The sequence below is a fragment of the Dipteris shenzhenensis genome, chromosome 15 (assembly GCF_047967505.1).
Source record: "Dipteris shenzhenensis isolate YYH24624 ecotype China chromosome 15, Dip_SZ_1.0, whole genome shotgun sequence".
In the NCBI taxonomy this organism is placed as follows: Eukaryota; Viridiplantae; Streptophyta; class Polypodiopsida; order Gleicheniales; family Dipteridaceae; genus Dipteris; species Dipteris shenzhenensis.
This window is the reverse complement of record NC_141610.1, coordinates 3,640,159-3,654,240: the sequence shown is the minus strand read 5'-3', so window position 1 is coordinate 3,654,240 and position 14,082 is coordinate 3,640,159. Positions and strand designations below refer to the sequence as shown.

Genomic DNA, 14,082 nt, shown 5'->3' with positions numbered 1-14,082 from the left:
GGCGAAAAAAAGCAAGGGCGGAAAGATGCGCCACGGTGGCATGGAAGGGGGCACGTGGCGAAGAGGGGGAGGGGGAGAAGGGAAGCCAGGTCAGCAAGAAAGCGGGGGGGGAGCTGGGATTAGAAAGTGCCAAGCACCGCCAACGAAGACTTCCACGTCATCATAATCTTCTTCTTCTTCACATCTGCATCTTCATGGTTATCCTGAGCAAACAACAAAACCATCAAAAGCACCACCTCTCTTCCGACCCTTTTTGTAGCTCTCCATCGTTGCATTCCTTGGGAATTCCTCCTTACGATCCCTTTGCTTTGCAGAGCTTTCAGCACATTCTGCCTCTTCGTTTTCCTAGCTTGCTACGCACATTTCCAAGAGATAGCCACCGATTCTCACGCACACATCTTCAGGGACGCAACTTGGACATTAGGTAAGAGTAACCATCCCGCAATCTGATCAAATTTCCTGTATTCCCTGCCAAGCAAGCTTTCGTGACACGAATTGCACGAAGAGGGATTTTCCCAGCGGAAAACGTTCGACTAAAGACGAGATTCGCGTCCTGAGCTTCATGGAGTCTTCTGATGAGGCAATCGTCGACCCCTTCTCCATCGGCCCCTCTACGCTCGTCGGCAGAAGCATTGCCCTGCGCGTCCTCTTCTGCAAATCCAGTCAGGAAGCTCTTGCGTTCCTGCGGGCCTTCGCATCCTATTACCTCCGTCGCACCAAGAAATTCCTATGTGTCTCCGGAAAGACTTTGCGTGCCTGCCTCGACCCCCGCAATCCTGGCATGCTACTGGCAGCGGTTGTGGGTGCTGCCGTCCTCCTACGCCGAGCAAGGACAGTGAATCTCAAAGCAGAGATTTCTTACCGTCGCAATTTCTGGAAGAACATGATGAATTCTGTCAACACCTACGAGGAATGGGCGCACGCAGCGAGCATGCTGGAAAAGGACTCGGGCCGCAGAAAGGATTCGGATCTCTACGACGAAGAGCTTGTGAAGGCCAAGCTTTCTGAGCTAAAGCTGCGCAGGCTTGAAGGTAGCGTGGAGGACATCCTTTTCTGTCTGCGTGCAGATCTTGTTCGGAATCTCGGCAACATGTGCAATCCTGAGCTCCACAAGGGTAGATTTCAGACGCCTAAGCTCATCCAGGAATACATCAACGAGGTGAGGTACCATCTTCACGCCGTCTGTGAAAAAAGTTCCGAAGAATTCTCTCTGGAGGAGAAAATTGCTTTCATTCACGAGACAAGGCATGCATTCGGGCGCACAGCTCTTCTCCTCAGTGGAGGGGCTGCCCTCGGGGCGTTCCATCTCGGAGTTGTGAGAACCCTCATCGGGCACCGCTTATTTCCCAGAATTATTGCTGGTGCAAGCGTTGGATCCATCATCTGTTCCTTCGCTGGCACCAGGACTTGGCCGGAGCTCCAGAGCTTCTTCGAGGATCCAAATATCCCCATGCACTTCTTTGAATCTATGGGAAGCATTTTTGCCGTAGCGCACAGGCTGCTTACCCGTGGTGCCGTACAGGACATCGGGCAGCTTCAACGCAAGATGAGGCAGTTGATAGGAGATTTGACCTTTCAAGAAGCATACGATCTCTCCGGGCGTGTGCTCGGTATCTCGGTCTGTTCTCCTCGAAGGCACGATCCTCCACGCTGTCTGAACTACCTGACTTCCCCGCATGTTGTCATCTGGAGCGCAGTCACAGCATCTTGTGCTTTCCCGGGCCTTTTTGAAGCTCAGGAGTTGATGGCAAAAGATAGACAGGGCCGGCTTGTGCCGTATCACTATTTAGCTCAGGCTGGGCTAGAGCAGGCAGACGTTGCAAGGAGGCGGTGGCGAGATGGAAGTTTAGAGAGCGATCTTCCTATGATGCATCTCAAGGAACTCTTCAATGTCAACCACTTTATCGTTAGCCAAGCCAATCCTCACATTGCGCCACTTCTACGCTTAAAGGAAGCTATACGCACATATGGAGGAGATTTTGCTGGAAAGGTTTGCACTTGATGTCAAAAAGCTTCTCTAGAAAGTAGCTCTTGAATGTCCCGGCCTACCATATGTGTATGCAATTATTGAGATTCATTGGATTTGCGTTTTCAGCTAGCTCACCTGGTGGAGATGGAGGTGAAGCATCGCTGCAGGCAAGCTTTGGAGCTGGGTTTTCCTCTCGGTGGTGTTTCCAAGCTTTTTTCCCAGGATTGGGAAGGTGATATCACTATTGTCATGCCGGCCACTTTAGCTCAGGTATGTGAATCTTCCCTGGTCGTTTGCAAAAGAATCTAATATAGCCGTGCTTAAAGCATCCAGTGTGTGCTGAAACCATCCGATGTGTGCAAATTTACACACTGATGAATTTCATGTTAAAATTCTGGCAGTTTGCAAAACTTATACAGAACCCCACCCCCGCCGAAATTCGCAAGGCTGTCTTCCAGGGGAGGAGGTGCACCTGGGCTAAGCTTTCTGCTATTCAAGCCAATTGTGGGATCGAACTTATGCTTGATGAATGCGTCATTGAGCTTAACCGCCAACGCCACTTTCAAAGATATTCAGAGAAGAGCTTGACTCCAACTGGTGGAGGACATAATGCATCAGGAGGTGCTAAACGGATTCCGTCTTGGATCTGCTTGGCCTGGGAAAATGCAGCAGCGTCACTTGAGGATGACTGTGTAGATCTTGCTCTGCCAACGGGAGGCCCCTGGGGTGGACCATCTGTAAGGAAACTCAGACCCATGCGAAACAGCAGCATGGACTCCAGTGACGCTGAGAATGGTTCTGATAGCTTTGATCAGTCCTGGACAAAAGCAGGGGGTCCTTTTATGAGGTCTCCATCAGCTAACAAGCTCATAGTTATGCTCGGATTTGAGAATGAGGGTGTAAAGGATGATAATAAAGAGATCAAATCAGATGCTGCACAAAGCATTGGCTGTGATGATATGTTGAAATAGCTAACCTGATTTACAAGATGGCAACAAGAGCATCAGTGCAGATGGAATTACGAGGATGAGATCAGCCACTGAATTTTGAAGGATGATGAGGTTTTGTGCAGAGCACCTTAAGTATCCTCTTTGAAATGGCATGAAGAGGTTTTCCAGTAGTGTTATTTTGGTGCGTGTGCAAGTGCACTCAGAATGTACACAGTATGGGTGAGTGCGGATGCTTCTCATTCAGATTTGCAAATCGGAAGAGATTGGATTTCTGAATCCCCTTCATATGATAAGTCCATGCAAGGACTTCATTTGAGAATGACATTGAGAAATGGAAACTGATGTTCTTCTCTGGTGCTATGGGCTGGAAGCATCAGCCCAACCCTGTATTGAGCCTCACTTGATTATTATACTGCTTAGTCCACAAGTTTTGTTCATCAAGGAGTTTTCCGGTAGTGCATGTGCAAGTGCACTCAGAATGGTACTCAGCATGGGCGCATGCAGATGCTCTCATTCAGATTTATAAATCGAAAGAGATTGGATTTCTGAATCCTCTTTATATGATTTCTGTTAAGTCCACGCAGGACTTCATTTGAGAATGACATTGAGAAATGGGAACCAATGTTGTTTTCTGGTGCTATGGGCCGGAAGCATCAGCCCAACCCTGTATTGAGCCTCACTTCATCATTAGATAGGTAAATCCACAAATCTTGTATGCAACCTTTCATTGTGCAATTGCAACATTAATAGCCAAGCAGACAAGAGATTTGATTTTGGCACAAGTTTGGCGTTTATGTACATGGATTATCGTGCAGTTCTAACGAGTCTCTTCCACCTAGTGCAAACACATTTCAGCAAACTTTGAAATGAAAACTTAAACTCAAATCTCTAATGGCTTCCTCCTGCATTGAGGCATCTCCCTCTCTCTCTCTCTCTCTCTCTCTCTTTCTCTCTCTCTCTCTCTCTCTCTCTCTTCCCCCCCCCCCCCCCCCCGATCCCTTTCTTGAAATGAAAGCTCAAAAGTCTTATTTGGAATATTTATCAAAGGGTCACTATCCCTATATGAAAATGCGATCAACATAGGATGCAAGATCTCAATTCATCAAAGGACCACTACCCCTATGTAAAATTGCAATCAGCACATGCTATAATTTCTCATTCACATAGCACTATACCATCAAAAACCGTTGCAAGTACTCCCACATGCATTTGATAGATTTGCACGGGTAAAGCATCCCTTTGGCTTTCTATAATGGACGTAACGAAGGTTAATTGTTGTTGTTGTGATAGAGGTCCTTCTATGACATATCATATGAGCTCCACAATCCTTGACACCGTGAATTCATGTAATCATTCATATCATATGAGCTCCACAATCCTTAATACCATGAAGTCATGTTATCGATCGAAGAAGGATACATATGGCTTCTCCCAATCATTACTCTTCATTGTCATGAATTGATCCATATCAATGTCATTCACCAACGTGAAAGGCTTGACTATTGTACTCTACATGCCACTTGCCATTATGAACTTCTTGGCTAGTGTGGCATCTCTTGCCCATGACTTTACCCCAAACAAGTGAACTCTAAAATATAAGACCCATACTGGAAACAAGCGGACCCAAATTTTGAAAACCCAAAGCGAATCTGGAACACATGGATCCAAAAGAAGTGAGTTGGAACCAGGGAGAACAAGTAACCCATACAAGTGAAGCCAAAAATCAAAACCCAGAACAAGTGTGGAACCTAAAACTCAAAACCTTGAGTTCATGGAGGATAAGAGTTCATGGAGGATAAGAAGGGAGGAGCCTCTTACAGGGATGAGGCTGCCAATGCAACAAGAGGGGGAGCTCCTAGATTTGGAGTTTGTAGATGACACTACGCTCTAAGTTGATGTGTAGGTGAATCTGGCGCATCCATCTACAATTCACCCCAAATTTTGGGGATCATGCTAGGGAGCTCAAGGGGATTATTTGTTGCTGATTCTCACTTGACTCTTGTGGCTTGACACTCTCATCCTCGACTCACACTCTTTCTCTCATCTTTGATTCCCCACCTGTTTGCCTTCCCTCCCCTTGCTCCCTTGCTCCCGCCTCCCCCTTGTCATCCTTCCTCCTTTCCCTCGCCTACCTCAGCTCCCACCACCACTTCCTCATCCTTCCTTCCATCATGCCTTCCACTTCCTCTCGCATCCTTGCCTTCATCTCCTTCCACCTCCACCTTTGCTTCCTTCGCCAAGAGCCAGGAGTCAAAGAGTCATAGAACTAGCTGATCATACTATTAGCATTCGCATATATGAGATGGTGATGTTGTCTTATTGTGTCCTTTCATGTTCTTGTTCTAGGTTGATGGACCATCCAGCTTGTGTCAGTACATGGGAAAACAAGTTTAGGCATGAATCAAAATACAATAAAACACAACAAATCCAAAATATTTTCGTTCCAACCACTAGGTAGGTTTGGGACAATTATTTGAACTCAAATCTAGCCCTATGTTTGACATGAACCTTCACGGTAGGAAATTAGCTTTGGGCATAGCCACCAAGCTAATGTAGTAGAATCACTTTTGTGAAGAAAGTAGGAGAGAGGGGAGGAGTCTTACTTGTAGCTATCTTCTTCTCACTTGAGTTGTCTACAAATTAAAATTTGAATTTTTGGAAAAAGGAAAGAAGAAAATTTTAAGCATGGGAACCATTTTTTATTGATTCATTGTCTTATTTATGGGTTGTCTTGAAGTCGATAGTGGAATATTAGTACTATACAAAACATAGGCAATACACACATGCACGTGCATGTACTTGCACACACATAGAGGGTCATATATATATATATATATGTATATATATATATGTATATATATGTATATATATATATATATGTATGTATATATATATACACACATAAGTCTACATATTGGCTTTTCTCAATGTTCTAGATATGTTACCTATGCATAGCCAAAATGAAGTATGGCATTTAAGGAGAAGGCCAATCTAGCAATAGTTCATAAACTCTTCAACCAAGATATAACAATGGAAAAAGTTATACAATAGTTCATCTTAGTTTCCCTCAAAATACAAAGCACAAGCTAGATAAAGAACATTCTATAATTGATAGCTAATAGATCACGTGTACAACTAAAAATGGAATATATTCAAACATAGATAGCTAATATAAGATTGATTATTAATAGGACTCCCAACATGCAAAAGAACTTAGAAAGAAAAAATGTAGCTTAAAAACAATGACTAGCATTCAAAAAAACACTCTTTGCATTGCAATTTTGTAGGACCTCTAATTACTCTCATTATCATCACTGCAATCCCCCTTCTTATCCTCATCATCATTATCTCCCCCTCTTGCTGCACATCTGCTTTCTTCATCTTATCGGGCTAACATAGTACACTATCCCCATCTTGAGACTTCTCAACAAAGAACACAAATAAAAGGTTCGTACATCTTCAGTTTTGGCACTTTAAGAATTTCTTTTAAATTACTTACATCAACAAAGGGGATGTTTCCCCCTTCTTCTTCAATGTAGGTGACCATACCGGTACGCATATTGGTACTTCTCATCTATATAGTTTGGATTTAAGTGCTAAATATACAAGACATGAGTGGATGCAGGAGGATAGAGAGGGTTGGAGAGAAGAAGATGGAGTAGAGGAGAGGAAAGGAGAGGGATGGATGGATGAATGGGGTAGAATGGGGAGGGAGGATGAATCTAGGGATTGAGAGAAGAGAATGGGGAGAGGGATAGAGGATAGGAGAGGACGACGAGAGGAGAGGGTGGAGAGAAGAGGAGAGGGTGGAGAGGATAGGGGAAAGGGTGCAGAAATTAGAGATCTAGGGAAAAGAGAGCTGAAACAAATTAGAGATAAGGGATGAATTGTTAGGGTAAAGGCCAATGTGGCCCTTTACCATGTACATATATATGTAGCATGTACTGTAGCAGGTACTATGAGTCCAAGCAAAGCACATGTGGTCAATGGCCATAGGAAAATCTTTGAAGGATCCACAAAAAGTCTTGTTAGTCCAATTAGAGTACAAAACTTTATGAAGGATTCACAAAAAGTATTGTCAGTCCACGATGGTTATTGGGTCCTATTGATGCATATATACATGCACTTTTTCCTTATGTTGGCATGTATAAGTAGTGCCTAACTCCAAAGCTTTTGCAAAGAGACCAGTGGTGGCGACCTTTGTAAGTCCTAGTCCCCCTAGAACTCATGAGTCAGCCCAATGGACCTGCCTATGGAGTCTCAAGCTAGCCCCCAGGAAGACATTGCCAGCCCCCACATTGAAGATTGACATGATCATCGTCATCAAAAAATTCCTTTCCACCTAGCAAATGCCGAACATTTCTACATGCCCCCCATTGCTTGTTCCACAATAGCTCAAGTAAATCCATTCTATGATGTTGTCAGGCTAGCCTTCGACCCCTGGCTCATTGCTTGTGCGCAGGCGCGAGATGAAGCAAACCATCAGTTATTGATCTAGTCCATGGGCAATTTGTTTGTTTGTTTGGCTATAACTAATGTTGTGCAGCATAAGATATTGCCCTTGTGTAAGGTAATCATAGTGCTTGCCATCGTAGATGACTTTGGTGAGAAATTCTTGCTTCAAGATGATGATTTGATGTCAAAAAAGGAGTATTACGACTTCCTACTACTGTTGGCACTCCTTGAAGGCCATCCTCGCTCCTCCTTGCACAAGAATTGGAAGATCAAGGATCAAGAGAGAATGTCTGAAGTGTTGTTGGATGCATGGCAAGACATCTGAGCGTTAAGTCACTAAGGCAGCAAAAACGTTTCATTTAAAGTGAAAGATTTCTTGTATGCCAATCTTTGGGAGTCACAAATGCACAAAGAAAAGGGATTGTTGATCTCCAAACGTACTAGTTGTTTCAAAATTCACTACAGAGGGTTATGTGTACATGATCACGGTAAAATATGGTAATGACCTGGATTTAGACGAGGATGTTCTAGCTAATCCGGATATAATCGAGCTGTAAGAGATGGTAGCATATCATGTAGCATACATGAATGATTTTTTCTCGTTTTGCAAAGAATTCTTTCATGCCATTATGAGAATTTTCCATCAATATTATTTGTCCATGAGAATTATACAGAGTGCAAGAGTCCATATTTAGAGTGTGCGAGATGATACGTAGCCTTGACGACCAATTTAAAGGGGTGCAAGGGGAGGTTTTGCAGCATTAAGCACTAATGGAAAGCTCGGGAGCAAGGTCGTATGTGGATGTGATAGGCTATGTGATGTCCAGGTACTTGTAATGGGCCTATTAGACCATGAGATATCACGGCCTTGACAATCATGGCATGCTTCAACTTGGCTTGATGAGCTTACTGGAGCAATATTGCACCATGGTCACCCAAGTGACCACGACACCTTGCAGTGTACAACACTTTGCAAGGTGCTTCAAGAAGGACTTTGGTGGCCAACTCTTTTCATGGATGCATGTTTTAGAATCAAGTAAAAAATAATAAAAAAATATGTAACTCCAAGGTTAGATCAATATGTATTAAGTTAAGTAGTTCATTCCTTACCTAATAAATCACTTTGGATAAAGTTGTAAGTGCCTTCGTGGCCCTTTCTCTATATTAGACGATTGGTCTCTAAGCAATTCAATCAGATTCTTACTTTCTCTCATATGCATGTGTTTCTACTTTCTTGCCTTTGTTCATGCTTCATTGTGATCAGTTTCCTTAAATGGTATCAAAAGTTCTAGCTCACCACTACAAGCTCTTTCTTCTTGACTCTTTGATCCTACCCAAAACCTTCTTTCACTTCTGTCCATCCAAATCCTTCTGTTGCCTGATTGACATCTTCTGATCTTGTTCTTGTTCTGTCTAAATCTTGCTTGTGTTGGCAATCCTTCCCATAGCTTCTGCTCTACGTCTATTGTCTCTCGCTTCTACAAACTAGAAAAGGTTTCCAACACCAACTATCACATTTATTGTTGCTAACTCACTTTTGAGCACATTTGTATGGTCACATACATCTCTTTCTATTTGTTGTCATCTCTATTTGTATGCAATATATGTTCATCTATCCATTCACAAAAAATGCAAGTTTAATGTAATGTAGCTCCCATTTTTTTGGATTTAAAGCTCAAAATTTTTTTAATGGGATTTTTAAGTATTGCTTATTACAAGTGTTTAAAATTCCCTTCTCCCCGTTGCATGCATCTAGTTGCCCATAACCTATAATGCCCCCTTCTCGCTCTACCCTATTCACAAAACCCTTCCCCGGTAGCCCTACCCCTGTCCAAGCATGTTGATTGCAATGCAAGTATAGTTGCTTCATTAGAATCTCTGATTTTGACCAATGAAATTTTTTGCACCTATAACTCAAGGTTAATGGTTTTTTTACCTCCATTTATGGCTTCAAAAGGTTTTGAATTCTATTTCTATGAGAGGTAGAGTGTTTTTTTATTCTTTTTTTAAATGGCTTTATGTGAACATTGAGACTCAATCCTTCTCTCTCCTTGTATCTCTCATTGATTTTCAAGATGGTGTCAAAATGGACATGTGATGATTGTGATTATTGGTTGATGTCTTGCTCTCTCATAAGAATATTTGATGACACTCCTTATGTTGTTGGGTAGCCATGCTTTATGATTGGGATCCTCTCAATTTTCTCTTTAATTTAGGATAACAATTTACACCCTTTCCTTCCATCTTCTTTGATGCCACTTCCTTCTTTCCCATCACATGATATCACTTTTTGAATCATCACTCAATGGGGTTCGCCATAACACTAGTTGGGACTAGAGATTGAAAAGCATTCACTAGCCACATTTTTTTATGTTTAGCTCATATGGCATAAAATGGGATTTTGTTATCTTTATTGACCAAATGAGGTCCCTCTTTGCATAGGAAAGCAGGCTCTTACCTCCTTGGCAAAGCCACTCATGACTTTTCAAGAATCAATTCTTACATTTTCCCAAAACTCTTCAAGATTTTTGTTTGCAATGTGGGAAGTAGTCATGATCTTGTTATTAACTTTACATTTTGCAAATGGATTTGTATGTTCAAATGTGAATGACATTCTCGTCAACAATGTTGTAGTTATGCACTCCTACATTTAGGCCATTATCTCTTCCACATCTTCCCACCCATGATCTATGAATCAGTTGTGGAATGGATTTTGCAAAAGGACATTAAATTAGCTCATCATACGTTTATCGATCATGAACTATATCCCTTGACTATGATTTGGACTCAATTTGTATCTGGCAATAATTAGCTTTCTTTGTGGTGCCTTCACTATATGGGTTCTTCAATTGCTTGTTATTTCTCCTATGTCAATGTGTGTCTTACTCTTTGAAGCCAATTGTGCGAGACAACAATATTCACCATTGCATCAACCTCTATAACACTAGCATATTTGAAATATTTTTGATGTAATCCGTGGATTTAGAGTTGAACACTATTTTTGTTGAGAATTGATTTGTGCACATCCCCTATTTAAGGCTTTTCTCGAGTGCCACCTCAAAAGGTCTTGCCGCCTCAGCATGCCACCAGTGATGCCACATTAGCCCATGTGCCATATCATACACTTGCTTGGAGCCACATCATCACTCTCCCACCACCTCACACTACCACCTCATCAGTGCCATCTTATGCCGCCACATCACATTGTCACCTCATAGTACCTGGCCACCTCATGCTGCCACCTCACAGTACTTGGCCATCTCATGCTGCCACATCAGACCAATTGACCCAAGAATCATGACACATCATCATCCCAATTGGCACCACATCATCAGCATGCATGGTGCCACATCAGCCGCCGCCACAAGTTGCCACATCATCATCTCCACCTCCGTGCATGTGTGTTACATCAAGAGGTACATGCTCATGCATGCATGGTGAGATGATACATCATGTCATGCTCATTCCTCTTAGATGCATGGGATTTGAATCAATAAAATCATATGCAAATTAGCACAAGTTTAGTTCTCTATAGTACCTTCCAATTTTATATTAAAAATCCAAAGATTGTAGGAAATAATGATTCCATATCGGACTGGCAAAGTAATTCAACCTTGCCAAGGTTCCCTTCTCGATCCAGGGGCTGAGTGGAATACAATCTGTGAGAGGAGTCCGTCTCAAAATAAGTAAATGGTGCCGGTCCTAAACGAACTCCAATGCATAGCCCAGCCTCACTAAAACAACCTGACCAAGTAGAGATGGGATGAACATAGGCTGGATCTATAAGGAGAGAGAGAAAAGGAGAAAGGGTAGTGTGTGTGTGTGTGTGTGTGTGTGTGTGTGTGTGTGTGTGTGTGTGTGTGTGTGTGTGTGTGTGTGTGTGTGTGTGTGTGTGTGTGTGTGTGGTAGACATTAACAACACCCCTTTCATAGTGAAAAGTAGACAAATTTGGAGTGAAAAAAGAGAAAAGTTGTAATCGAAGTAATTTGCCATAAATATCCACAAAAAAGGAATAGACATCATTAAAAGAAGAACAATTTTTTCCAAAAGAGATAAAGCGAGTAGTAATGCTTTTGAGAAGTCGTTGGCAACATCACTTTTATTGAAGAGGAGAATCTGCCTACTTGCCACCATCCAACAAGAAAAACGGTAAGAACCAGCTTTAACTTAAGTTGGGAAGACAGGTGTCATAAACACCCCTCCCTTGTTATTGGGGTCACAATAAATTTAACACTTAGCCTCAGACAAATCAAGCTTAATGAGAAATAGCAAGTGCAAAGTTAGTGAAGTAACCATTAGGAAAAGGAACGCAAATAATAAATAAGAAAATTGATGTGAGTGTCTAATCACACTAAGATTAGTATAAGAGATAATAAGCACATAGATGTATATTTAAAAAATTTATCAAGAGAATTATTTTGAAACATGGAAAAATGAAAGGAAGGAGGGTGATTAAAAAACTTCTAAAGAGAGAAATTTATAATTTAAAAGGAAATGGGTAGGGGGAGATAAATCTAAAGAGAAAGGGGAAGGAAAGAACATTCATAAATATCGAAAAGTGTCAAGTTCGAGGGTGAGTTTTGAAAAAATATTGAGGTAGAAAGAAAACAGAGTGGTGAGAGGGTGTGAAATAGAAAAGAGGTTAGAGGGATGAAAGGAAAATACAAAAGAAAAAAAGAAGGGAAAAAAAGGAAAAAATAAATTAAGAAAGAATAAAAAGGAAAAATAAGAGGGAGTTTATAGAGGTAGAGAAGGGGAGGGACAATAAAAAAGCTATTTATATAGAGAAGGGAGAGGGAAAGAAGACATAAATACAAAGAGAGGGGGAAGAGAGATTAAAAAAAGGGGGAGAAGGGAAAATGGGAGGGGTGGGGGGGGAAAGCTTTACAAAATGGTAAGGGAAAATGAGGGAAGGGAGAGGGAGAGGGATAAGGTAAGAAAAAAAAGTGAGGGTTTTTAATTAAAGTTAAGAGAATTATGGGTGGGGGGACGGGGTGTAAAATTAAAAGGGTGAGGGAATGGGGTGTAAAGAAAAATGAGAAATTAAAGGAAGAAGGATATGACCTGTGAGTCCATGGTGGAGCATATGGCTCGGAGCCAGAGGGGTGGAGAAGGTTTTGATGAAGGTAACGAAGTACTCGATGTAGATTCTTGCACAAGGTGTACGAGGCACAAGAAGCGGAGAAGGTAAGTACTATGCACTACGCAACTCCGTGGTAGCAGCACTGTAGCAATGTACCATGCGAGCAACCACCTCAGCCCAATCGATTGTCGCTCCCAGCACCTCCTACTCAGAGAGAGAGAGAGAGAGAACGTGAAGGGCATTTTGGGAATTTTGCAAAAAATTAAGGTCATTTTGGTAAAATTCCTAATGTTCCCAATCAACAGGAAATGCAGGCATTCAAAGGATGGCATGAGAGAGCCAGGAAAGTTATGTACCGGCTGCCTATCAGTATTTCGGACTCCATGATTGTGCATATTCAGGATGCAAGTACGCCAAAGGAGGCATGGGATACTTTGGCAAAAATGTACAGCACAAATACGCAAGCCAGGAAAATGCAGCTCAAGCAGGAGCTGCACAATGTGCAGAGAGAAAATATGAGCATCAAATGACTACCACATGAAGGTGAAGAAAATTGCGAATGCACTTGCTTCCATTGGGTCGCCAGTGGATGATGACGATTTAGTTTCTGTGACCTTGAATGGTCTAGGAAAGGATTATGCACAGTTCCAGACATCCATTGCCGTCCGTGAAAAATTTCCTGATTTTGAGGAGTTGATTGCTCTTCTAATTTTTGAAGAGCAGAGAAATGGTGGTGCATCTTCTTCAGCAGGAACTTCAAAAGAAACTGTCTTCTACTCAAATGCCGGCAGAGGTAGAGGCAAAGGTAGAGGAGGCCGATCTGCAGGTCGTGGTAAAAATCAGAATATGCAGCAAATGCAAGAAAACCAATCCTATGCAGGAGGACGTGGTAACTCTAGAGGCAGGGGGAGCCAAAGAGGTCGTGGTGGATGGCAGAGAGGCCAAAATGCAAACAGCAATGTTGAATGCTACTACTGTGGTAAAATGGGGCATATGGCTAACGACTGCTACAAAAAGCAGAATGACATTATGAATGGAAAATTGCAGCAAGGCAATTATGCATCCTCTAGTAGACAGGGTGATGACAGAAATGAGCATTTGTTTATGGTGCAACATATGACAAATTCTGTGACAAGTGCAGAAGAAAGCAATGATGTGTGGTATGTTGACTCAGGTGCATCAAACCACATGACAGGTCATGCTGAATGGATGCAGGATGCAAGGAAAATGGAAAAACCAGGATTTGTGGAGACTGGTGATGATACTGCACATCCTATTGTGCAGATTGGCAAAATTCCTTTGTCTATGCAGGATGGGAAAAAGAAATACTTGTCTGATGTATTTCATGTCCCGAACATCACCAAGAACCTGGTTTCAGTTGGTCAGATGGTTGAGCAGGGCTTGCAGGTTAGATTTAATCCTCATGGATGCTTTGTTGAGGATATGAAAAATAACGGTCGCTTGATAGCAAAAGGAAAGAAGAAGGGCAGGATGTTTACGTTGGATGCGGACATGCCTAAATTGAGTGCAGCAATGTTTGCACATGGGACCGGTGTATTTGCAGATATTGATATCTGGCACAAACGCATTGGTCATGTTAATATACAGCGACTTAAATCAATGC

At 42.3% G+C, this 14,082-nt stretch overlaps 1 protein-coding gene across 1 annotated transcript; it reads left to right on the top strand.

The window, feature by feature from the left end:
• Nucleotides 1-378: 378 nt before the first annotated feature.
• Nucleotides 379-3,690, top strand: LOC147893221 (triacylglycerol lipase SDP1-like). Its single transcript, XM_087386119.1, has 4 exons — nucleotides 379-430; nucleotides 559-1,990; nucleotides 2,096-2,239; nucleotides 2,371-3,690. The coding sequence occupies exons 2-4, from the start codon at nucleotides 563-565 to the stop codon at nucleotides 2,938-2,940; spliced, it is 2,142 nt and encodes a 713-aa protein (XP_087242245.1). The 5' UTR covers nucleotides 379-430; nucleotides 559-562; the 3' UTR covers nucleotides 2,941-3,690.
• Nucleotides 3,691-14,082: the final 10,392 nt, after the last annotated feature.

Excerpts from the sequence above, each read along its gene's own strand:
- LOC147893221 (XM_087386119.1), top strand. The coding sequence starts at position 563 with ATGGAGTCTTCTGATGAGGCAATCGTCGACCCCTTCTCCATCGGCCCC. Across the intron at positions 1,991-2,095 it reads GAGGAGATTTTGCTGGAAAG|CTAGCTCACCTGGTGGAGAT; the intron begins GTTTGCACTTGA and ends TTGCGTTTTCAG. Across the intron at positions 2,240-2,370 it reads TGCCGGCCACTTTAGCTCAG|TTTGCAAAACTTATACAGAA; the intron begins GTATGTGAATCT and ends AAATTCTGGCAG.